This window comes from Ranitomeya variabilis, chromosome 7 (genome assembly GCF_051348905.1).
Source record: "Ranitomeya variabilis isolate aRanVar5 chromosome 7, aRanVar5.hap1, whole genome shotgun sequence".
Classification (NCBI taxonomy): domain Eukaryota; kingdom Metazoa; phylum Chordata; class Amphibia; order Anura; family Dendrobatidae; genus Ranitomeya; species Ranitomeya variabilis.
The window spans coordinates 136028590-136054805 of NC_135238.1; the positions used below are offsets into that span (position 1 = coordinate 136028590).

The following is a 26216-nucleotide window of genomic DNA, read 5'->3' on the forward strand; positions in this document are numbered from 1 at the left end:
GGAGATCGGAAACGGTGCAGACACAGGAAGTGGGTATAGGTTTATTATTTTATAAGGGCCAAACATTTTCATCAGGAAGGGGCTGTTCCTAGTAATGGACAATCGTTTTAAAATCAGTTGTGAATTCTTCCATTAGTCATAGAAATAAGATTATCCACCAAATGATAATTTTCTCAACAACTAAACATTTCTACCTTGTTTTCAAGCCCCTTTGTGGCGTAGCTGAACAGGCGCATTATTTCTTTGTAGCTGCCTTTATTTTCTATAACCCAAGTAAAATTACTGAAATGTCACCATTTGTGTATAGTTTTTTTCCCTAGGCAACCAGGTGACCAAAATAAAGGCACCTGGGACCTAAAATTTGAAAATGGTGGCAAATTTAGAATTATAATCATTTGTGGCTAGCCCCACCATTGAGATTCCAAAGAATTAATATTACTGAAAAATGTCTTCTATTACTGCTTCATTAAAAAAAATTCACAGTGCATCACATAAGAGGACTTCCATTCTTGAGCATTAGGCACACTTGTACTCACACCGTACACTGGAACATAGGAAGTCATGGAAAATACATTTGTTAACGAGTAATAATTCACCTCCTGATATCACTAAAACCATTGTACACAAAAAATAATTAGAAAGACGTAGAAAAGACAGAAATAATACGTAAGACACATTTCATGCTCAGTAATTATGCATGATTATGTACATTTAATCCTAAAGAAATACGAGCGCTGAGGTCCACATCCAGAAGGCCTCTCGGTTTAATAGAAACCTTCCAATATCAGCACTGGGTATACATTTACTAAAGTGATTCCAGATGTCTGATAAAAGTCTGCAATCACCCGATATAACGGCACACTTCTGAATCCTGACAGCTTGTGGTGCACATGTTGTCAGAATTCACCAGCTCTGTTAGCAAGAGAGGGCAAGTGTGAGATTTGGATACGTGCGGCCACATGCCAACTAGATTTCCGGCTTCTTTCAACACAAGTGAATGAAGAGAAACTGAGAACGTCTAGTCGGCATATGACCACATGCATGCAAATCACATACATCCATTCATGTAACGTCCCATTCACATCGGCAATACTGGTGAATCTTGACAGCGTATGCACCACGCCGGGCAACGACTCAATCTCTATGCCATATGTACAGAACAATTTCATGCCTCCATGAACATCTTTTTTATTTCATTTCCCGATGATGGACATATTGGTCTTTTTCGATCTTTAAAGTTCTCAACAAACCCCATGGGGTAGTCCGAGCAGAAAATTCAGAATTTGGATGGGGGTGAATGAATGCCGCTTTCTTTTTCCATGCTAAACATACAGACAGACCACTCAGCTAGTGTTCAGCATTATATACTGGATTTGGCGGATTATAATAAGCACCGTATTATAAGACGCACCCCAAATTTTGAGGAGAAAAACAGGAAAAAAACCTTTTTTTAATAGAATGGTGGTGCTTCTTACAGTCCATGCGTCTTATTGCTTACCGAGGGTGGTGGCTGCGGTGAAGCGGGGCCCCAGGGTCGCTACTGGAGGAGGCAAGAGTGGAGCGTTGCTGCAGGCTGGGATGAGGGGGTGTTTGGATGTGCGCCGCTTTGGTTGTTCAGTGGTGCAAGGGCTGTACCGACATTTTGTGAAAGCCCAGAGCTCCTGCACCTACATGATTTACTATGCGGTGGACTCTGGGAAAATGGCTGCTGGGGGCGGCGCATGCACAGATGGAATCTCATCTCCTGAGATCTTGGTGCCGAGATCTCCATCTGCGCATGCGCCGCCCCCAGCAGCCATTTTCCCGGAGTTCACCGCAAAGTAAACCATGTACGTGCAGGGGCTCTGGGCTTTCACAAAATCTCGGTACAGCCCTCGCACCACCGAACAACCAAAGCGGCGCACATCCAAACGCCCCCTCATCCCAGCCTGCAGCAAAGCTCCACTCTTACCTCCTACAACAGCGACCCTGGGACCCTGCTCCACTGCGTCTGGTAAGGTATATCCACATTATAAGGCGCACCCCCATTTTCCCCCAAATTTTGGGGAAAAAAGTAAGTCTTATAATCCGAAAAATATGGTATCTTGTCTAAAACATTTGTAAATATTTAATTAAGATAATGTTATTTGGCTCCACAATTTTTAATTTAAACGATAAAGGCGCCAATCTGAAGCCTGAACACATACAATAAGTTGAAAAATGTGGCGTTTGGAGTGAACCATGTGTACATGGTCTCCGCTCCTGCATACTCCAGAATGGTGTAGATGGGGGCCGGGCCACTGAGTGACATCAGGAGATGACCATCATACTTACTGCTCTTTCTTTCCCTCGGGGAGGTGGTTTAAGATGGAGAACACTCTGCTGGCTGTTACTAGATGGTTTATTCTCAGTGGTTTTGACTCCTGGATGATTTTATCAGCAAAGTAATCCAGTAATGGGACATATCGGAAACGGAGGAAGGCCATGTTCCTGAGAACGATGGAGATCTGCGACAAGACGTGGAGATATGAAGGATTACTTCTCAGTAAGGAACTTCACCAGTCTTTTCTTTTCCAGGTGCACAAACTGAATTTGTGACAGATGCTTATGGTGAGAATAACTGTAAGGGTACAATTCAGAGGGGAGCACACCGGCGTCTTACAGAAGATCCCGCTGATGGACGCTTACCTGCCATATATTCCACATATAAATGCTGCTCATTATGTTATCTCCAATCGCGGACAACAGCTTTTCATTGAAATATGAGAGTTTAGAGCAGTAACCGCTCAGGGACACGATTCTTTTACAGGAAAGCTCTTCCAAGCAACCTAAAAAAGGGGGGAAATGGTTTTCTATAGTAGGTCAAGAGGTGGAAAACTACTCCCCTATGTAAGAGGCTTTCCCACCCTTAGTATGATTAGCGAGCGCGTGTTTAATCAAGAGGTTACACTGGATGTTTCCGTAGACACAGAATATAACAACACTACAGGATTACTATGGAGTTCATTTTCTATACTGCACGAACATAGCTCCCCCTAGTGGTGGTTACCGGCAGTATGAATTTTATCATTAATGGCTTGTCCAACAATTACAATTATCATCTATCGTGTCACTGAGACAGGGTCCTGTGCCCCCCCGATTGTATGCAGAAGCAGAGCATTCATTGCCCAAAGGACTGATGCAGAGAGTATCTCTGTAGGACTAAGTGCACACAAGCGATGACCTTTGTGGACTGGTGGATAACAGTGGAAAAGGAATAACATTTAATTTTGTGAAATCTTCTCGAAACTATATATAATACAATCAAACTGTGCGTTATATCTACTGCTACGAGGACAGGCTCATTACTGCTGAAAGCACATGAAACATCATTACATCTGCGCCAAGAAGAAACGAGCCGGAAATGAACTCACCCATGAGTTTGTGGCTACAGGAATCCAGAAGAGCCTCTGAATGCAGATTCATTTCAGCGAGGACGGAGAACATGTGGTGGCACTGAGACACCGTGAACTTGTCAATCATCTGTAAAGCCTTTCCCTAACAGAAAGCATGGACAGAACACAAGAAGCTATGGAGGACTGTGCACCATCGTGATCCAGCTTATACTGTACATATAGAAGAGCTGCAGACGGGACAATTAACGAGGGGTAATGTAATAAGGGCATTTGGGCCTCAGGGTTCTCCGAACATGGAACAAAAAGGAATCTAGAAGTAGGGGCTGAGAGGCTGATTCCAGTGATGTGTCCCTTACAATGCTGCTTGGTGTAGTTGTGATAGAATTGCTGCTTTCTCTGCTGTAGATGAAGCAGTGCTATGAGGGCTAAACTCTGCATCGCCCACACCCCTGACTGGCAATCCTGTGTGCACTGTCAGCGAGCTGACAACCAGTGGTGGGCACGGGGTTACACGGATTAGCTGGACTGGTGCTCTCAGATTAAACAGCAAAACCTTGCTGACAGTTCTTCTAACCCCCTACAACCATGGACATATGGGTACATCCAAGGTCATGTTCCTGCATTTGATGGGGCTCTGACATGAACCTGCATGTTTCCCTCTCAGGATCAAGACCAGAGACGCCTAATGGAGAGGGCCACTCCATCCGAGTATAATAAACGCTATGTTTTGGGATCTGCGGACTGGATTTGGGGACTCTTTTCTTTACAGCCTTCCAATATGCAGTAAAAATGGTCCTAATGATGGTAGCCGTACTTTATATGGAGAAAACCTGGTGACAGGTTCCCTTTAAGGTGTTGATGCCAGGATTCAGGTGTCAAATTCTTGAAAATGTGCTAAATATTTGTACAACTCGGAAATTATGTACAAATGTTTTGACTTTTAAAGGGTTTACTTCAGAATGTTATAACTTTTGGTGTTCTCGTGCCAGTCCCAGACAGCTAGCTAAGCCCACACTTCTAATCCATGACAATTTATGCCACGGTGCTGGAGTAAGATCTCCGACAGAGGCGCACGGCTCTTCTAAGACCCCCCTAACCCATTACGTGGTGGGCACTCTCCGTCTCTCACTCCTCCACGTACGACGCCGGTCTTAGTGAAGCCGCCCCTAAATGTTAGCCCACATACATAACAGAAAGCAGCGCAGTGCCTATATTACCTCCAGCTTCCGTCTGAGGTGGGCCGGAGCGATTCTCATCAAGCCCTGAAGCGTCGGGACGTCTCTAATGGCTTCACATTTCAGCTCCACTAGTAAACTGCCAATAAAAGCGTATAACTCAGGTTATAAAGCCAGGAGATCAGCACATTCACAGTCAGCTCAATGATATATATTACTGGCAATCCCCTGTACGAACACATCCAGAACGGGCCGTGCATTCTCCATGGTTCCACTTTCATTTCTCCCTTGGCTGATCTTTGTGAGGGCTCGGTTTTTCTGTGGAGAGCCATTTTATTGGCATTACCAATATCGATACCGTTTTGATCTCTTTTTATCACATTTTTAGGGAGGTGTGGTGGCTGAAAAAACACAATTCTGGGGTTTTAATGTTTTTCTCTTTACAGCGTCTGCCATAGGCGTTAATTAATTTTATACACAGTAATATCAACTATGTTTCTTTATTTTTGAACGTCTATTTTTAATGGAGGAAAAAGGATGACTGCAATTTTTAAACATGTTTTTATATTTTTAAAAACATTTTTTACTTTATTTTTTTAGTGTCCTTAGTGGACTTGAACCTGTGACTGTGTGATCACTCATACTATACACTGCATATACCATAGTTGTAAGTCTTCTGCAAAGCTCAGCTTCACAGACCCCCAGCTGCCATGTTAACCCATCAGTGCCCTATGATCGGGTCACTGGGGGCTAATGCACACAAACACTGGCATGTATGCCTTTTAAACACCACGGTCAGCAATTCACAATGGAATTTAAATGGTTTACAGCAGTGACCAGAGCTCAGCGCCAATCACAGCTGTGAGAAGACACAAATGCTGGCTGTGTAACACAGCTTGCATCTCCCCATTGTGCAGACAGATGTGACTCCAGTCAGCACACGTGGGGGCTCCTCTCAGGCTGGGTGGGTGGAGGATGACATTTTTTATTGTATAGCTGGACTCATATAATTCTTATGGTAATATCAGAATCACACAGCCAGTCTGACATGGATTATAAATAAATACACCAGGCTCATTAGGTCTCAGCGATCTGTTCAATAATGTGCACAGTTTGTATTGTGAAATGTAGTGACAGATTCCCTTTTAGAGCTTTTTTGCTCATAATAACACAAGTCTGCAGTCATTGCCGGCAGTGGTTTATAAAGATCTCGGGTGGTATTCTCCAGTCTGGGGGTCCCCTCGATCTGTGCACCTTCCTAGACAGGTGATGCACGTAGCAGAGGAGACACTATAGAGGGGCTGACTGTAGTATAAGGTCTCCAACCCTAAACTAGACGTACAGTAATACACACCGACCAGGAGCATCGTGTGCGATGTGGCTACTAATGGGGAAGAGATGGGTTTGCTTTATGAAATACAGACATCATGATAAGCTACACTTACCAGAGACCAGAGTTTAAAATCTCCACGCTTTTGTCATTTTTCATCATTTTCAGACAATTGGTCAGTATAGAAATTTCATCCAATTTTAGAGTGCTGAGACGTTGCTGCAAAAAAGTGACATCATTAATACGTGACAAAAGGATTGAATCAGGAAAAAGAAGCACAGGTAGATCTTACAGACGGTATTGGCTGTGGATATTACTACTATGAGGCACGGGGACACAACATGTGCTCTCCCACCAGAGGCACGTACTCCTAAAATGAAGGTGCCACACTATGCCCAGCAGACAGTCAGCAATATAGTCAGAATGGCAGGAGCTCTAGTGAACGGGGTTTCTAGAAATCCAATGCCCACTATATGTCCAGAGACGTTGTGGATCACCCGGGGAGATGGACATGTGGAGCGTCTTTCAGGACCGCAGCATGTCACTTTCCTTTGTGGAGAGACGCTAATCTCCGCAACAGAAATTTCACCCATAGAATGTATTGGACGCGGTGAATCCTCACGGTCCAGTGATCACAGAGGATTCACCTGCGTTCAATGCCAGTTCCGGATAATGTGCATCCAGCCTTACAGAGCATCTCCCCATTCCAGCTCATCATCGCCAGGATGTCCATATGTCTTATAGGGCCAGGGTTGGTTACTAGAGATTTACAGGGGTGGTAACAGTGCGAGCCTTTATTGGCCACAGTATTATGGTGTGCACAAGCCTTTTGACCACAGACCAGGTTGCCTGGTGCTTAGGCTCGGGGAGGATACACATCATCCTCATGTTACTCATGGAGACTTGTAGTTAATTATACTCCCCGGGAATTTGTGCTTTTCTGCACATGGAGGAGTGTCCATCAGATACTGATTCTCCAATTACAGGTAATCCATTTTTTTTGCTCCCATTCAATATCATTGTATGATTCTTGGACTGGCTCTCGCATGTGCTTATTTGTTTTCAACATATGTATTATATAAAACAGTGATATAATGTTTAGCCATTTCTTGCTCCAGCACACTTTCCATTCTTGTTTTTTGCAGCCTACATGATGTCCCATTACCGTTCTATCAGAATCTTACATCAGGTACATGTAACTGCGTAGAAATGATATTCTGGAGGCTTTTCAGAAAGCATACATCATTCCTGGGGTATGTAGGTGCTCAGATAGGGCCACAATCCGTAAACCTAAATCTAGAATGAATCCAGCACTGTTTACAGAATATTTATTTGTACCACCCAAAGTATAGTGTACAAGATGACGTTTTGGTCACAAAAGACCTTTATCAAACCCAGACCAGTGTCTGCTTGGAGCAATATGAGCTGTCTCAGAGCTAAAAGGTGATGGCTGGGGATAGAGCCAGAGCCATGGAGTCAGTAAGCCAAACCTACCACTCCTCCATTTCCCCGACTCCCCAGCACGGCCTCATTACTGAGCATGTGCATAAAGTGCAGCACAGATTCATCTCAGCTAACAGCCGAGATCCTTACATCAGGAACAGAACAGACATTCACAGGACATTTCATAACTTTACCAAATTCTTATGAAAACATTTACAGCACATCCTCCATTGTACTACTCTACCCAATTTATTACATATGTCAGGATTCAAAGTTGGTGCATTTTATACCGACTCCACAGCCCTGGATAGAGCAACACCTCTGGCACAGGCACTTACCTACCAGCAACGGCTGTTGCTCGACCATCAGAAAGATTGTCGGTTTTATTCTAGATTTCGATTACTGGAAATATTCTCATCTTCCTGAATTTCCCATCCTGAACGCTATCAAAGTGAAGTCAGGGAATTCATACTGCAGAAACCAGGTGCAACATGAACCAGGCAGCCATGTTTTAACAAGCAGGAGGAAATGGAGAGGACAGTCATCAGGATACTCAAATAGAGAGAGCTACCTGTCAATCAAACCAAGCCAGGAGAAGCCAGCAGGCACAGGAACCATTGTTTCATCAGAATCAATCACCTAACAGGTTGATTTAAAGAATATGAACAGCTACAGGGGTTTGTTTAAGCTTTTTTATTTAACCTTTATTGTTGGCCGGCACTCGGCAACAATAAGAAATTTTTCCTATTCGTTCATTTTGATCACTCTGATAGACCCTATCACAGTGATAAAAAAATAAATAAATAAATCAAACCCCCCTTTATCACCCCCTTAGCTAGGTAAAAATAATAAAATCATTTTATTTTTTTTTATTTCCATTTTTCCATTATTGTTAGGGTTGGGCTATGGTTAGGGTTGGGGTTGGGGCTAGAGTTAGGGTTAGGCCGGGGTCACACACGCGAATCTCTCGCATCAAGTCCCGGCACTGCCGCAGGCACTAGGAACCAGAGTTTGCGGGTGCACGTATTTCTATGCAGCCGCACGTTCCGATCCCGAGTGCTGACGGCAGTGCGAGTTTCTCGCATTGAACTCGCAAGTGTGACCCTGGCCTTAGGGTTGGGCTAGGGTTAGGGTTAGGTTTGGGCCAGCCCCTTTTCCTTCTGACTTTCCTTTCTGTTTTGTTCCCCAATAAAGATTATCAAAGCTAACTACCCTATCCCTTTTCCTTCTTTTACCTAACTTCCTTTCCTATCCCATATTTTTGCATGTTACAAATTTTAATAAAGTTTGTTTGAAAAAGGGTTGGGCTAGCGTTATGGATAGGGGTCTGTTTGGGTTAAGTTGGAGTTAGAATTGGGGGGTTCCTGTTGTGAACTCTGTTTTCGGGCTCCCTCTTGTGGTCACAGGTGGTATTGTGTGAGTTTTGTTTTTGGGCTCCCCCTGGTGGCTTTGTTGGTTATCCTGCAGATCTGTGGCTGGATCAGCTGCCTCGTTATGCACTAGGGAGTTTCCTATTTAGCTCTGCTTCACCTCCACTTGTTGCCGGCTGTCGATGTATTCAGTGCTATTTTGATCTCCCCTGATTATCTTCGTTTTTAGTCTCTTCTGGAGAAGCTAAGTTTCTGTTTGATTATTTTTTGCTCATCAGTCTGCAATATGATTTCAGTGTATGATGAGTTAGTCCAGCTTGCTAATATGTGACTTCTTGCTGCTGGTAAGCTCTGGGGTACGGAGTTGCTTCCCCCGCACCGTTAGTTGGTGCGGGGGCTCGAGCAATCTCTGCATGGATATTTTGCTTAGGGTTTTCTATTGACCGCACAGCTCCCTTCCTATTTTCTGCTATCTAGTGTTAGCGGGCCTCATTTGCTAAATCTATTTCATCTCTGCGTTTGTGCTTTCCCCTTAACTCACCGTTAATATTTGTGGGGGGCTTTTCTATATCTTTGGGGTCATTTCTCTGAGGCAAGTAAGGACTTTACTTTCCCTCTAGGAATAGGTAGTTTCTCAGGCCGTGAAGAGACGTCTAGGATTTCCAGGTAACGTTCCACGGCTGCCTATAGTTGTTTGCGGATAGGATCAGGTTGCGGTCAATCCAGATACCACTTTCCCAGAGCTGGTCGTCGGTTTAGTTACTTAGCTAGTCAGACTTGTGATCTTTGCCACTAGGATCATAACAGTACAGCCGGCCCATGAAGTGTTAATTGCATGGCAGAAGAAGGAGAAGAGAAGCCTTGAAGAATTTTTTATTTTTAATTTTTTTTTTTGCTGCCGTGTGTCTAGCTGCTGTGTGTCTAGCTTCTCTCCTCCTATTAATCTTGGTGTGGCTCTGAGTTCAGCTGCTGACATGGATATCCAGAGTTTGGCCTCCAGTGTAGATCATCTTGCTGCAAGGGTACAAAGTATTCAGGATTTTGTTGTTCACAGTCCTATGTCAGAGCCTAGAATACCTATTCCGGAGTTGTTTTCTGGAGATAGATCTAGGTTCCTGAATTTTAAGAACAATTGCAAATTGTTTCTTTCTTTGAAACCTCGTTCCTCTGGTGATTCCGTTCAGCAAGTTAAGATTATTATTTCTTTCTTGCGCGGCGACCCTCAAGATTGGGCCTTCGCATTGGCGCCAGGGGATCCTGCATTGCTCAGTGTGGATGCGTTTTTTCTGGCCCTTGGATTGCTCTATGAGGAACCTAATCTTGAGAACCAGGCTGAAAAAGCTTTGTTGGCCCTCTCTCAGGGGCAAGATGAAGCAGAGGTGTATTGCCAGAAATTTCGGAAATGGTCGGTGCTTACTCAATGGAATGAGTGTGCCCTGGCTGCAAATTTCAGAAAGGATCTTTCTGAAGCCATTAAGAATGTCATGGTGGGGTTCCCTACGCCTGCAGGTCTGAATGAGTCAATGACTCTGGCCATTCAGATTGATCGGCGTTTGCGGGAGCGCAAACCTGCGCACCATTTGGCGGTGTCTTCTGAACAGACACCTGAGTCTATGCAATGTGATAGAATTCTGACCAGAAGTGAACGGCAAAATTATAGATGGCAAAATGGGTTGTGCTTTTACTGTGGTGACTCAGCTCATGTTATCTCAGCATGCTCTAAGCGCACAAAAAAGATTGATAAATCTGTCACCATCGGTACTTTACAGCCTAAGTTCATTTTGTCTGCTACCCTGATTTGTTCCCTGTCATCTTACCCGGTTATGGCTTTTGTAGATTCAGGTGCTGCCCTGAGCCTGATGGATTTGTCATTTGCCCGGCGCTGTGGTTTTGTTTTGGAGCCTTTAAAATTCCCTATTCCACTAAGGGGTATTGATGCTACACCATTGGCTATGAATAAACCTCAGTACTGGACGCAGGTGACCATGTGCATGACTCCTGTTCATCAGGAGGTGATTTGCTTTCTTGTTCTGGATAATTTGCATGATGTTGTCGTGTTGGGTCTGCCATGGTTGCTCACTCATAATCCAGTCCTGGATTGGAAAGCAATGTCTGTGTCAAGTTGGAGTTGCCAGGGAATTCATGGCGACGCTCCTGTGGTGTCAATTGCTTCATCCACTCCTTCTGAAGTCCCTGCGTTTTTGTCGGACTACCAGGATGTATTTGATGAGCCCAAACTCAGTTCTCTACCTCTTCATAGGGATTGTGATTGTGCTATACATTTGATTCCTGGTAGTAAGTTTCCTAAGGGACGACTTTTCAATTTGTCAGTGCCGGAGCATGCTGCTATGCGGAGTTATATAAAGGAGTCTTTGGAGAAAGGACTTATTTGCCCCTCCTCCCCTCTGGGTGCGGGATTCTTTTTTGTGGCTAAGAAGGATGGTTCCCTGAGACCTTGTATTGATTATCGCCTTCTCAATAAAATCACGGTCAAATTTCAGTATCCTTTGCCATTGTTATCTGATCTGTTTGCTCGCATTAGGGGGTCTAGTTGGTTCACCAAGATAGATCTTCGTGGTGCGTATAACCTTGTGCGTATTAAGCAGGGTGATGAATGGAAAACTGCATTTAATACGCCCGAAGGCCATTTCGAGTACTTGGTGATGCCTTTTGGACTTTCTAACGCTCCTTCTGTCTTTCAGTCCTTCATGCACGACATCTTCCGCGAGTATCTGGATAAATTTATGATTGTGTATCTGGATGATATTCTGTTTTTTTCTGATGATTGGGAGTCCCATGTTAAGCAGGTCAGGATGGTGTTTCAGGTCCTGCGTGCCAATGCTTTATTTGTGAAGGGCTCAAAATGTCTTTTTGGAGTCCAGAAGGTTTCTTTTTTGGGTTTCATTTTTTCCCCTTCTACTATTGAGATGGACCCAGTCAAGGTTCAGGCTATTCATGACTGGACTCAGCCTACATCTGTTAAGAGTCTTCAGAAGTTCTTGGGTTTTGCTAATTTTTACCGTCGCTTCATCGCTAATTTTTCTGGTGTTGTTAAGCCTTTGACGGATTTGACCAAGAAGGGTTCTGATGTTACTAATTGGTCTCCTGCGGCTGTGGAGGCCTTTCGGGAGCTGAAGCGCCGGTTTTCCTCGGCTCCGGTCTTATGTCAGCCAGATGTCTCTCTTCCTTTCCAGGTCGAGGTTGATGCTTCTGAGATTGGAGCGGGGGCTGTTTTGTCGCAGAGAAGCTCTGATGGCTCTGTGATGAAGCCATGTGCTTTCTTTTCAAGAAAGTTTTCGCCTGCCGAGCGGAATTATGATGTCGGTAATCGGGAGTTGTTGGCTATGAAGTGGGCATTTGAGGAGTGGTGACATTGGCTCGAGGGAGCTAAGCATCGTGTGGTGGTCTTGACTGATCACAAAAATCTGATTTATCTCGAGTCGGCCAAGCGGCTGAATCCTAGACAGGCTCGTTGGTCGTTGTTTTTCTCTCGTTTTGATTTCGTGGTCTCGTACCTGCCTGGTTCGAAGAATGTGAAGACTGATGCTCTTTCTAGGAGTTTTGTGCCTGACTCTCCTGGAGATTCTGAGCCGGCTGGTATCCTCAGAGAAGGGGTGATTTTGTCTGCCATCTCCCCAGATTTGCGACGAGTGCTGCAGGAGTTTCAGGCGGATAGACCTGACCGTTGTCCACCGGAGAGACTGTTTGTCCCAGATAGATGGACCAACAGAGTTATTTCCGAGGTTCATTCTTCGGTATTGGCAGGCCATCCTGGAATATTTGGTACCAGAGATTTGGTGGCCAGGTCCTTTTGGTGGCCTTCCTTGTCGCGGGATGTGCGTTCCTTTGTGCAGTCTTGTGGAATTTGTGCTCGGGCTAAGCCTTGCTGTTCTCGTGCCAGTGGGTTGCTGTTACCTTTGCCTGTCCCGAAGAGGCCTTGGACGCATATTTCCATGGATTTTATTTCAGATCTCCCTGTCTCTCAGAGAATGTCTGTCATCTTGTTGGTGTGTGATCGTTTTTCTAAGATGGTCCATTTGGTGCCCTTGCCTAAGTTGCCTTCCTCCTCCGAGTTGGTTCCGCGTTTTTTTCAAAATGTGGTTCGTTTGCACGGGATCCCTGAGAATATTGTTTCCGACAGAGGATCCCAGTTTGTGTCTAGATTTTGGCGGACCTTTTGTGCTAAGATGGGCATTGATTTGTCTTTTTCGTCGGCCTTCCATCCTCAGACGAATGGCCAGACCGAGCGAACTAATCAGACCTTGGAAACCTATTTAAGATGTTTTGTTTCTGCTGATCAGGACGACTGGGTGGCTTTTTTGCCATTGGCCGAATTTGCCCTTAATAATCGGGCTAGTTCTGCTACTTTGGTTTCGCCTTTTTTTTGTAATTCGGGGTTTCATCCTCGTTTTTCCTCGGGTCAGGTGGAGCCTTCTGACTGTCCTGGAGTGGATCTTGTGGTGGATAGGTTGCATCAGATTTGGGATCATGTGGTGGACAATTTGAAGCTGTCACAAGAGAAGGCTCAGCGCTTTGCCAACCGCCGTCGCTGTGTGGGTCCCCGACTTCGCGTTGGGGACTTGGTGTGGTTGTCTTCTCGCTTTGTTCCTATGAAGGTCTCCTCTCCCAAGTTCAAGCCTCGGTTTATCGGTCCTTATAAGATTTTGGAAGTCCTTAACCCTGTGTCATTTCGTTTGGACCTCCCAGCATCGTTTGCTATTCATAATGTGTTCCATCGGTCGTTGTTGCGGAGGTATGTGGTGCCTGTGGTTCCTTCAGTTGAGCCTCCTGCCCCTGTGCTGGTTGAGGGAGAATTGGAATACGTGGTGGAGAAGATCTTGGATTCTCGTATTTCTAGACGGAGGCTTCAGTATTTGGTTAAGTGGAAGGGCTATGGTCAGGAGGATAATTCCTGGGTTGTCGCCTCTGATGTTCATGCGGCTGATTTGGTTCGTGCCTTCCATGTGGCTCACCCTGATCGCCCTGGGGGTTTTTGATGAGGGTTCGGTGACCCCTCCTCAAGGGGGGGGTACTGTTGTGAACTCTGTTTTCAGGCTCCCTCTTGTGGTCACAGGTGGTATTGTGTGAGTTTTGTTTTTGGGCTACCCCTGGTGGCTTTGTTGGTTATCCTGCTGATCTGTGGCTGGATCAGCTGCCTCGTTATGCACTAGGGAGTTTCCTATTTAGCTCTGCTTCACCTCCACTTGTTGCCGGCTGTCGATGTATTCAGTGCTATTTTGATCTCCCCTGATTATCTTCGTTTTCAGTCTCTTCTGGAGAAGCTAAGTTTCTGTTTGATTATTTTTTGCTCATCAGTCTGCAATATGATTTCAGTGTATGATGAGTTAGTCCAGCTTGCTAATATGTGAGTTCTTGCTGCTGGTAAGCTCTGGGGTACGGAGTTGCTTCCCCCGCACCGTTAGTTGTTGCGGGGGCTCGAGCAATCTCTGCGTGGATATTTTGCTTAGGGTTTTCTATTGACCGCACAGCTCCCTTCCTATTTTCTGCTATCTAGTGTTAGCGGGCCTCATTTGCTAAATCTATTTCATCTCTGCGTTTGTGCTTTCCCCTTAACTCACCGTTAATATTTGTGGGGGGCTTTTCTATATCTTTGGGGTCATTTCTCTGAGGCAAGTAAGGACTTTACTTTCCCTCTAGGAATAGGTAGTTTCTCAGGCCGTGAAGAGACGTCTAGGATTTCCAGGTATTGTTCCACGGCTGCCTATAGTTGTTTGCGGATAGGATCAGGTTGCGGTCAATCCAGATACCACTTTCCCAGAGCTGGTCGTCGGTTTAGTTACTTAGCTAGTCAGACTTGTGATCCTTGCCACTAGGATCATAACAGGTTCCACTGTTTAGGTACATCAGGGTCTCCGAACGCAACATGGTGCCACCATTGATTCCAGACAATTTTGCATTCAAAAAGTCAAACAGTGCTCCCTCCCTTCTGAGCCCTGCCATGTACCCAAACAGTGGCTATCGGTGTACTCAGGAGAAATTGCACAGCAAATTTATCATCTATTTTCTCCTGATACCCGTGTGAAAATAAAAAAGTTTGGTTCCAAAGTAATTTTTTGTGACAAAAGTAGAATGTTCATTTTTTTCTTCCACATTGCTTTAGTTCTCATGAAGCACCTGAAGGGTTAATAAACTTTTTGAACGTGGTTTTGCCCACCTTGAGGGGTGTAGTATTTAGAATGGTGTCACTTTTGGGCATCTGTTATATTGACCCCCCAAACTCACTTCAAATGTGAGGTGGTCCCTAAAAAAATTGCTTTTTTTAAAATTTGTTGGAAAAATTAGAAATCGCTGGTAAACTTTTAACCCTTAGAACGTCCTAACAAAAAAAATTATGTTTCCAAAATTGTGCTGATGTAAAGTTGACATGTGGGAAATGTTATTTATTAACTATTTTGTGTGATATGACTCTCTAATTTAAGGATACAAAAATTAAAAGTTTGAAAATTGCACATTTCGTCCTCACCTGGCAAACATTAAGAAGAGTCTGAATGAGCCGGGTCTTCTGATTCACATCTAAAGTCACAAAGACCTGGAGGCCACAAACCAAGAAACTGTTTGACATTGAGGGGGCCAACTTCATTACTTCATTGCATAAGGTATAAAAATTTGGGTGTTCAGAAATAAGCTGCTTGTCAGAAGCCGTCAATGTGTTATTACTAGCGAGAATAAGCCACAGATTCATGACACTACAATGGAGGTCTTGCTGACTGTGCAAATTACTGGTGAATGCATCCAATACATCTACACACGATAACTTTGTTGGGGGTCCTGTAGCCCCAGCCTGGAGCTTGGTCTCCTCTCCTTCCAGACCAGGATCAGTCTGGCAATCCTCGTTGCTGACAACGCAGACATGGTCCTGATTGGAGCCTCTGCTTCCAGATACTGGATTGTTCTCTTCTGCATTTACTGAAGTCTGCTGATGTAAAAACCTGATGGGAATAGAAGCTGCGATGGGTGCTGGAGTCCAAGGCTTGACCTCACGAAGTAGCAGAAGTCCAGATCTTGTGCTATAGTTCCTCAGAAGTGAAGGTGTTCTCACCCCTAATAAACAGTGGCATGATTGGAATAGTCGCATGGTGCGTAGTAGGCAGGAGACAGGCTTCTCATGCATTTTGAAAGTCTCTTAAAAAAAATCCAGAAATGTCCTTCAACAGTATTCCTGTCCCAGAGTGCTGGCTGTAAGAAGGAACACAACAGTTAAAGGGTTTTGAGGTATCCATATAGTATCTAGATTAAAATAAGAAAACCGATTATCACTTTCTGACAGAACAAAGCAAGTGTGAACAGGTGCAAGCTGCTGTGACTGTATAATGGACAAAAAAAATAAAATAATAATACAGACGTAGAGAAGGACAAACCTCAACAGTAAAGTTCAGGTTCGATACTGAACACATACTGTTCAGGTATGGACCCCGAACATGGACTTTGCCAGGTATCTGTGTTACTGTTCGGCCCCCTGAACACAGGTGTTTGTTGCACTGTCATATGCATAACAGTGTGGCAAACACTGCCTCTGATCGGCAATAAAATCATCACCGCCGGCCAGAGAGCCGCTGTTCCCAGATGTGATTGAAGGTAAAAGTTTACCTCCAGTCACTGGTGTCGGCTGATAGGATTGCTACTCCCATCAACCTATGCCTGCTGCCACTAATAGCAACAAGAGCAGGTGGCTGAAGGGAGAATCCAACAGCCGGCGCCTGCGCTCTAAATAAATGATAAAAAAAGCATGGATTCCCCTGTATTTTTTGATAACCAGCCAGGCAAAGCTGACAGCTGTGGGCTGCAACCTTCATCTGTCAGGGTTAGCAAGGTTGGTTATGAAGAATAGAGGGGTTCCCACACCAGTATTTTAAATAATTTAAAAAAACAATGTGGGGTCCCCCTCAGTTTTGACAACCAGCCTTGCTAAATCAGACAGCTGAGGGCTGGTATTCTCAAGCTGGTAAGGGGCCATGGATATTAGCCGCCCCAGCCTAAAAATAGCAGCCCGCAGCCACCCAGAAAAGATGCATCTATTAGATGGGCCAATTCTGGCGCTTTGCCTGGCTCGTCTCACTTGCCTTGTAGTGGTGGAAAGTGGTGTTCATATTTGTGGGGTAGATGTCACCTTTGTATTGTCCGGTGACATCAAGCCCACGGCTTAGTAATGGAGAGGTGTCTATAAGACATATATCAATTACTAATCCTATAGTTATATTGTAGATAAGCACAGTCAGAATAAAGTCTTTTATTTGAAATAGAAAAACACACTTAATTTTAAATAAAAAAGTAAAAAACACAGTTATACTCAACTAACGCCCATTCCAGTGATGTCATGATCTCCTGTAAAAAAAAAAAACTGGAATAAAAAAACTACCATATCCCTCACCTGTCTGTCGTTTCCAATGCCGTAATCCATGTCTGGGGATAAACAGTTTTCAACCTGGTGCCAAGATGCGACTGTGCAGGCTGAAAACCACTGAGGAAAGAGTTGCTGAAAGCTCAGCCTCAGTGATGTCATTGAGGTTACCGCAGGTCACTGAGGCTGCGTTCCCTGCCGGGCCCCTAAACCGCGGCGACCTTGGTCTCAGATCACCACTAACACAGTGAGAAAAAGTCTCATGGTGCAGCGATGAGCTCAGAGAGTTGACGTTGAGAAAGGAGACATTTTTCCCTGGTGAACTCACAGCTGCACCGTGACTTTTTCTCACTGTGCTAGCGCTGATATCACAAAGGTCTCTGCAGTTCAGGGGCCTGGCTGGGAAAGCAGCCTCAGTGACCTGCGGTAACCTCGATGACGTCACTGCTAGTCACTGAGGCTGCGCTCGCAGCAGCCCATTCCCCAGTGGTTCTCAGCCAGGACAGTCGCATCTTGGCACCGTCCAGATTGAAAACTGTTTATCCACAGACCTGGATTACAGCATGGGAGAGAACGACGGACAGGGGAGGGATATGGGTGTCTTATTTTTGTTTTTTATAGGAGACAATGGCTTCAGTGGAATAGGTGTTAGGTGAGTATAACGGCGTTTGCTATTTTTAAATAAAAAAAAGTAAAAGTGTGTGTTTGTATTTGAAATAAAGAACTTTATTCTGTCTGTGTGCTTATTTACAATATAGAGATAGGATTAGTGATGGATAGGTGTCATAGAGGTCACCTGACAATACAACGGTGACATCAACCCCATAAATATGAACCCCACTTGCCACCGCCACAGGGCAAGTGGGAAGAGCCAGAATGTTTGCATCTAATAGCTCCTTTTCTGGGCGGCTGCAGGAACCAATACCCACCGCCCAGTCCCAGCCTGAGAATACCAGCACCCAGCTGTTTAAAGGGAACCTGTCACCACGTTTTTGGAAGATGGGATAAAAATAGCGTTAAATAGGGGCAGAGGTGGGCGTTACATTAGTGTGTTTGTTATGCGTTTATTACCCACCTAAGTTGCCGAAATACCTTTGCAAAGTCTCCGTTTTCGCCTGTCAATCAGGCTGGTCTGGTCAAAAGGGCGTGGTGTCTTCCCCCAGATTCTGCGTAGTTTTCCGTTGGTGGCGTAGTGGTGTGCGCATGCCCAAGGTCCCGAATCCTCTGCCAGGGGATTTAAAAGAGCGCGCTGTTCGTTATTTCATTGGTGATCGGTGGGCGCGGCCATCTTCCTTTGGCCGCGCGTGCGCAGAAGCGGCGCTCTGCTGGCTGCGGCTTCAGGAAAATGGCCGCGGGATGCCGCGCGTGCGCAGATGGAGATCGCGGCGGCCATTTTCCTGAAGCCGCGGCCAGCAGAGCGCCGCTTCTGCGCACGCGCGGCCAAAGGAAGATGGCCGCGCCCACCGATCACCAATGAAATAACGAACAGCGCGCTCTTTTAAATCCCCTGGCAGAGGATTCGGGACCTTGGGCATGCGCACACCACTACGCCACCAACGGAAAACTACGCAAAATCTGGGGGAAGACAACGCCCTTTTGACCAGACCAGCCTGATTGACAGGCGAAAACGGAGACTTTGCAAAGGTATTTCGGCAACTTAGGTGGGTAATAAACGCATAACAAACACACTAATGTAACGCCCACCTCTGCCCCTATTTAACCCCTTCCCGACCCATGACGCCACATAGGCGTCATGAAAACCCGTGCCAATCCGACCCATGACGCCTATGTGGCGTCATGGAATGATCGCGTCCCTGCAGATCGGGTGAAGGGGTTAACTCCTATTTTACCCGATCTGCAGGGAGAGGGGGAGTGGTACTTCAGCCCAGGGGGGGTGGCTTCACCCCCCCGTGGCTACGATCGCTCTGATTGGCTGTTGAAAGTGAAACTGCCAATCAGAGCGATTTGTAATATTTCACCTAAAAAACTGGTGAAATATTACAATCCAGCCATGGCCGATGCTGCAATATCATCGGCCATGGCTGGAAACACTAATGTGACCCCACCGATCGCCCCCCCAGTGCTCCGTTATAGGGTCCGGTCCCCTCCGTCCGCCTGCCGGCTCCCCCGTCCTGCTGTCCGCTCCCCCGTCCTCCTGCCCGCTCCCCCCCTGCTCCTATGTCACTGCCCCCGTGCTCCGACGCCCCCCCCGTGCCCCGATCTCCCCCCCCTTATACTTACCGAGGCTCCCGGTCCCCGTCCGCCTCCATCATGGGCGCCGCCATCTTCCAAAATGGCGGGCGCATGCTCAGTGCGCCCGCCGGCCGGCAGATTCATTAGAGGTACATTTTGATCGCTGTGGTAGGTTCTATCACAGCGATCAAAATAAAAAAATAATAAATAAACCCCCCCCTTTATCACCCCCATAGGTAGGGACAATAATAAAATAAAGAAAATATTTTTTTTTCTTTTTCCACTAGGGTTAGGGTTAGAACTAGGGTTAGAACTAGGGGTAGGGTTAGGGGTAGGGTTAGGGTTACGGGTAGGGTTAGGGTTAGGGGTAGGGTTATGGCATGTGCACACAGAGCGGATCGGCCGCGGATCCGCAGCGGATCGGCAGCGGATCCGCAGCGGATCGGCAGCGGATCCGCCGCGGATCCGCCGCGGATCGGCAGCGGATCCGCAGCGGATCGGCAGCGGATCGGCAGCGGATCCGCAGCGGATCGGCAGCGGATCGGCAGCGGATCCGCAGCGGATCGGCAGCGGATCCGCAGCGGATCGGCAGCGGATCCGCAGCGGATTGGCAGCGGATCCGCAGCGGATCCGCAGCGGATCCGCAGCGGATCCGCAGCGGATCCGCAGCGGATCGGCCGCGGATCCGCAGCAGATTGGCCGCGGATCCGCAGCGGATTGGCAGCGGATTGGCCGCGGATCCGCAGCGGATTGGCCGCTGCGAATTCAAAGCAGTTTTCCATCAGGTTTACAGTACCATGTACACCTAAGGAAAACCAAATCCGCTGTGCCCATGGTGCGGAAAATTCCGTGCAGAAACGCTGCGTTGTATTTTCCGCAGCATGTCAATTCTTTGTGCGGATTCCGCAGCGTTTTACACCTGTTCCTCAACAGGAATCCGCAGGTGAAATCTGCACAAAAAAAACACTGGAAATCTGCTGTAAATCCGCAGGTAAAACGCAGTGCCTTTTACCTGCAGATTTTTCAAAAATCATGAGGAAAAATCTCACACGAATCCGCAACGTGGGCACATAGCCTTAGGGTTAGGGTTGGAATTAGAGTTAGGGTTGGAATTAGGGCTAGGGTTTGAAATAGGGTTAAGATTAGGCTTGTGGTTAGGGTTACGGATAGGGTTAGGGGTGTGTTGGGGTTACAGTTGTGGTTAGGGTTGGGATTAGGGTTACGGTTGGGATTAGGGTTAGGATTAGGGTTGGAATTAGGGTTACGGGTGTGTTGCGGTTAGGGTTGTGGTTAGGGGTGTGTTGGGGTTAAGGTTGTGATTAGGGTTATGGCTACAGTTGGGATTAGGATTAGGGGTGTGTTGGGGTTAGTGTTGAAGTTAGAATTGAGGGGTTTCCACTGTTTAGGCACATCAGGGGTCTCCAAACGCAACATGGCGCCACCATTGATTCCAGCCAATCTTGCGTTCAAAAAGTCAAATGGTGCTCCCGCCCTTCCAAGCCCCGACGTGCGCCCAAACAGTGGTTTACCCCCACATTTGGGGTACCAGCGTACTCAGGACAAACTGGGCAACAACTGCTGGGGTCTAATTTCTCCTGTTACCCTTGCAAAAATAAAAAATTACTTGCTAAAACATAATTTTTGAGGAAAGAACAATTATTTTTTATTTTCACGGCTCTGCGTTATAAACTTCTGTGAAGCACTTGGGGGTTGAAAGTGCTCACCACACATCTAGATAAGTTCCTTCGGGGGTCTAGTTTCCAAAATGGGGTCACTTGTGGGGTGTTTCTACTGTTTAGGTACATCAGGGGCTCTGCAAATGCAATGTGACGCCCGCAGACCATTCCATCAAAGTCTGCATTTCAAATGTCACTACTTCCCTTCCGAGCCCTGACGTGTGCCCAAACAGTGGTTTACCCCCACATATGGGGTATCAGCGTACTCACAACAAACTGGGCAACAAATATTGGGGTCCAAATTCTCCTGTTACCCTTGTGAAAATAAAAAATTGCTTGCTAAAACATCTTTTTTGAGGAAAGAAAAATGATTTTTTATTTTCACGGCTCTGCGTTGTAAACTTCTGTGAAGCACTTGGGGGTTGAACGTGCTCACCACACATCTAGATAAGTTCCTTGGGGGGTCTAGTTTCCAAAATGGGGTCACTTGTGGGGGGTTTCTACTGTTTAGGCATATCAGGGGCTCTGCAAACGCAACCTGACGCCCGCAGAGCATTCCATCAAAGTCTGCATTTCAAAACGTCACTACTTCCCTTCCGAACCCCGACGTGTGCCAAAACAGTGGTTTACCCCCACATATGGGGTATCAGCGTACTCAGGAGAAACTGGACAACAACTTTTGGGGTCCAATTTCTCCTGTTACTCTTGCAAAAATAAAAAAATTCTGGGCTAAAAAAATATTTTTGAGGAAAGGAAACACATTTTTTATTTTCACGGCTCTGCGTTATAAACTTCTGTGAAGCACTTGGGGGTTCAAAGTGCTCACTACACATCTAGATAAGTTCCCTTGGGGGTCTAGTTTCCAAAATGGAGTCAATTGTGGGGAGTTCCTACTGTTTAGGCACATCAGGGGCTCTGCAAACGCAACCTGACGCCCGCAGAGCATTCCATCAAAGTCTGCATTTCAAAACGTCACTACTTCCCTTCCGAACCCTGACGTGTGCCAAAACAGTGGTTTACCCCCACATATGGGGTATCAGCGTACTCAGGAGAAACTGGACAACAACTTTTGGGGTCCAATTTCTCCTGTTACCCTTGGGAAAATAAAAAATTGTGGGCTAAAAAATCATTTTTGAGAAAAGAAAAATTATTTTTTATTTTCATGGCTCTGCGTTATAAACTTCTGTGAAGCACTTGGGGGTTCAAAGTGCTCACCACACATCTAGATTAGTTCCTTGGGAGGTCTAGTTTCCAAAATGGGGTCACTTGTGCGGGAGCTCCAATGTTTAGGCACACAGGGGCTCTCCAAACGCGACATGGTGTCCGCTAATGATTGGAGCTAATTTTCCATTCAAAAAGCCAAATGGCGTGCCTTCCCTTCCGAGCCCTGCCGTGCGCCCAAACAGTGGTTTACCCCCACATATGGGGTATCATCGTACTCAGAACAAACTGGACAAAAACATTTGGGGTCCAATTTCTCCTATTACCCTTGGGAAAATAAAAAATTCTGGGCTAAAAATCATTTTTGAGGAAAGAAAAATTATTTTTTTATTTTCACGGCTCTGCGTTATAAACTTCTGTGAAGCACCTGGGGGTTATAAGTGCTCACTATGCATCTAGATAAGTTTCTTGGGGGGTCTAGTTTCCAAAATGGGGTCACTTGTAGGGGAGCTCCAATGTTTAGGCACACAGGGGCTCTCCAAACGCGACATGGTGTCCGCTAACGATTGGAGCTAATTTTCCATTCAAAAAGTCAAATGGCACGCCTCCCCTTCCGAGCCTTGCCGTGCACCCAAACAGTGGTTTACCCCCACATATGAGGTATCGGCATACTCAGGAGAAATTGCCCAACAAATTTTAGGATCCATTTTATCCTGTTGCCCATGTGAAAATGAAAGAATTGAGGCTAAAAGAAATTTTGTGTGAAAAAAAAGTACTTTTTCATTTTTGCGGATCAATTTGTGAAGCACCTGGGGGTTTAAAGTGCTCACTATGCCTCTGGATGAGTTCCTTGGGGGGTCTAGTTTCCAAAATGGGGTCACTTGTGGAGGAGCTCCAATGTTTAGGCACACAGGAGCTTTCCAAACGCGACATGGTGTCCGCTAACGATGGAGATAATTTTCCATTCAAAAAGTCAAATGGCGCTCCTTCCCTTCCGAGCCTTACCATGTGCCCAAACAGTGGTTTACCCCCACATGTGAGGTATTGGTGTACTCAGGAGAAATTGCCCAACAAAATTTAGGATCCATTTTATCCTGTTGCCCATGTGAAAATGAAAAAATTGAGGCTAAAATAATTTTTTTGTGAAAAAAAAGTACTTTTTCATTTTTACGGATCAATTTGTGAAGCACCTGGGGGTTTAAAGTGCTCACTATGCTTCTAGATAAGTTCCTTGGGGGGTCTAGTTTCCAAAATGTGGTCACTTGTGGGGGAGCTCCAATGTTTAGGCACACGGGGGCTCTCCAAACGCGACATGGTGTCCGCTAAAGATTGGAGCCAATTTTTCATTAAAAAAGTCAAATGGCGCTCCTTCCCTTCCGAGCCCTGCCGTGCGCCCAAACAGTGGTTTACCCCCACATATGAGGTATCAGCGTACTCAGGACAAATTGGACAACAACGTCCCTGGTCCAGTTTCTCCTTTTACCCTTGGGAAAATAAAAAAATTGTTGCTAAAAGATCATTTTTGTGACTAAAAAGTTAAATGTTCATTTTTTACTTCCATGTTGCTTCTGCTGCTGTGAAACACCTGAAGGGTTAATAAACTTCTTGAATGTGGTTTTGAGCACCTTGAGGGGTGCAGTTTTTAGAATGGTGTCACTTTTGGGTATTTTCAGCCATATAGAACCCTCAAAATGACTTCAAATGTGAGGTGGTCCCTAAAAAAAATGGTTTTGTAAATTTTGTTGTAAAAATGAGAAATCACTGGTCAAATTTTAACCCTTATAACTTCCTAGCAAAAAAAAAAATTGTTTCCAAAATTGTGCTGATGTAAAGTAGACATGTGGGAAACGTTATTTATTAACTATTTTGTGTCACATAACTCTCTGGTTTAACAGAATAAAAATTCAAAATGTGAAAATTGCGAAATTTTCAAATTTTTTGCCACATTTCCGTTTTTTTCACAAATAAACTCAAAAATTATCGACCTAAATTTACCACTAACATGAAGCCCAATATGTCACGAAAAAACAATCTCAGAATCGCTAGGATCCGTTGAAGCGTTCCTGAGTTATTACCTCATAAAGGGACACTGGTCAGAATTGCAAAAAACGGCAAGGTCATTAAGGCCAAAATAGGCTGGGTCATGAAGGGGTTAACGCTATTTTTATCCCATCTTCCAAAAACGTGGTGACAGGTTCCCTTTAAGCTTGGCTGGTTGTCAAAAATGCAGGGGGAGCCCTCCATTCTTGATAATAAGCCTTGCTGAAGATGACAGCTGATGGATGCAGTCTCCAGCTGTGAGTTACACCGTTTTTATTTTGTAAATTATTTGTTTAGGCGCCGACTGATGAATCCTCCCAGTTTGGTGGCGCAGCGCTGCCCGGAACATATAACGGTGCACTAATAGCTGCAGACTCTGGCGCCCCCTGTGTGACGGCGCACACTGACCCGCTGCCTGAGCGCTCGGCCCGGTACAGTGTGCGACCCCGGGCGGTCACCGTCCTCCCCTGCACTCACCTTCATTCGACACACAGCTACAGAACATGCCAGCTACATGGACAGCGCCATTGTGTGACGTCACATAAGCCACGCCACCACTACGGAATCTCACAATAGTCAAAAGTTCTAAAATGGCGTTTTTAAGTTTTATATCGGCGTTTCTTTTTTCCGAAGGAGTGAAATATAGAAAACGGCAAAGCAAAGTGGAATTAGCGGCCCGGATTTTTTTATATTTATTGATAATTCATGTGTGATACTTGCTGCTAAGAGACCAGAAAAGCCGACATGGGCGAAGTGACGTCATCAGGAGCGCCCGCCTTGTGTTTCCCGTTGCTTGGCAACAAGCGTCGCCTCTCCGGCGAGCACAGGCGGCTGTCATGGCGAAATTCGTTCTCGCAGGTAAGCGGTTAGGTAAAGCGGTTAATGTTTCCTGGGGGTTAGGAGTGTTGTGTTCTCCTGGGCCGTCGCTGCCGGGCAGTCACTACTACGTGTAACGCCGGCCATGCGCTGTGCATTATGGTGAGCCGCCAGCAGGGGGCGCACGGCTCGTGCACACAGTGTAGTGCCGGCTCATCGGCACGGGATTACCACGGCGGTGGACCGGGATTCTTTTCGCATTTTTTTTACAGGTTTAATAACAATAATAGATGATCGCAGTAATAGAATACAATGCGGAAGAGCCAGGACGTGACCATACCTGGGAGAGAACAGCGGCACAAAGATGGCCATCAGAGTGGGCACCGGAGGGCGGTAGGAGAAGGGTTAAATGACTTTGTGGCACTGATGTCACACCACAGATACACAGGTAGTGATGTCCCATCTAAGGCAGCGCTCTCCGGCCTGCCCAGCCTGCTCCGGCGCTTGTTAATGGTCGCTGTCAGTGATTGACAGCAGCATTATACTGGTTATCCGCTCTGCCCGCAGCCGTTAGATCTGCCACCAAGTGCCAGGCAATATACGGGCCTGGCGTGCGAGCCCACATCAAAGGCAGTACAGGGGTTAAAGGGGTCAATGACCTTGGGCCACTGCTCTTCCACCAGAGACACATATAGTGATGTCCGCCTCTGACACAGGGCATCCCAGCCTGCCCGAAGCAAGATCTGGGCATCAGTGTGGGCACAGGGCCAATTTTCACTGGTGTTTATCAAGGATGAGATCACTTTGAGCCACGAACCTCACACGAGCTTTGAAGATCCAGGGATGTGCTAGGTGAAAGGCGAGTCACTCCAGCCTGGCCCCAATAGGCCCGAGGCATCAGCGCTGGCATCAGGGTGGGCAGACCGGCCATTGTACAGCCGGATATAGCGCTATAAGCTAAAGGCTATAATGGTAGTAAATATGGAGTAGACTCAGCTCTGCCTTGTAGAGGCCTTCACATGGTCCATGTGGGGTGCACAGGATTCTGTCTCCGCCAGACGTGGAGATAATGTGCAGCAATAAGGGTAGAAGACTCCAGCGCCAACGATAATATGGTAAATCTTACATTGCAGTACAATAACATTGAAGGCTTTGTTGTGAAGAGCCAAGAATTGTAGAGAGAAGTGGGTGTCAATCATGGTGATGACCGGACGCAGATCGAGTCTAAGAACTCACACTGTTAGAAACGCGTCCGGTCATCACCATGATTGACACCCAC

General features: G+C 46.1%; 2 protein-coding genes across 7 annotated transcripts in view; one reads left to right on the forward strand and one right to left on the reverse strand.

Annotated features, from left to right (window-relative positions):
• The window catches only part of FASTKD2 (FAST kinase domains 2), a 52255-nt gene extending 27526 nt beyond the window's left edge, over window positions 1–24729 (reverse strand). The window contains exons 1-7 of the mRNA XM_077275737.1: window positions 24599–24729; window positions 15177–15889; window positions 5995–6098; window positions 4592–4688; window positions 3393–3516; window positions 2668–2807; window positions 2314–2486 (exon numbers count right to left, since the gene is read on the reverse strand). Coding sequence (XP_077131852.1) covers window positions 2314–2486; window positions 2668–2807; window positions 3393–3516; window positions 4592–4688; window positions 5995–6098; window positions 15177–15824 — 1286 coding nt within the window. The 5' untranslated portion in view covers window positions 15825–15889; window positions 24599–24729. The remainder of the gene's footprint in view (window positions 1–2313; window positions 2487–2667; window positions 2808–3392; window positions 3517–4591; window positions 4689–5994; window positions 6099–15176; window positions 15890–24598) is intronic.
• A 122-nt stretch (window positions 24730–24851) lies between these two features.
• Window positions 24852–26216, forward strand: part of MDH1B (malate dehydrogenase 1B) — an 80977-nt gene continuing 79612 nt past the window's right edge. For 2 of the 6 annotated variants that reach the window (XM_077275739.1, XM_077275742.1), the window contains exon 1: window positions 25192–25330. In XM_077275739.1, coding sequence (XP_077131854.1) covers window positions 25228–25330 — 103 coding nt within the window. In that variant the 5' untranslated portion in view covers window positions 25192–25227. The other 4 variants (XM_077275741.1, XM_077275744.1, XM_077275743.1 and 1 more) reach the window with 4 other exon arrangements.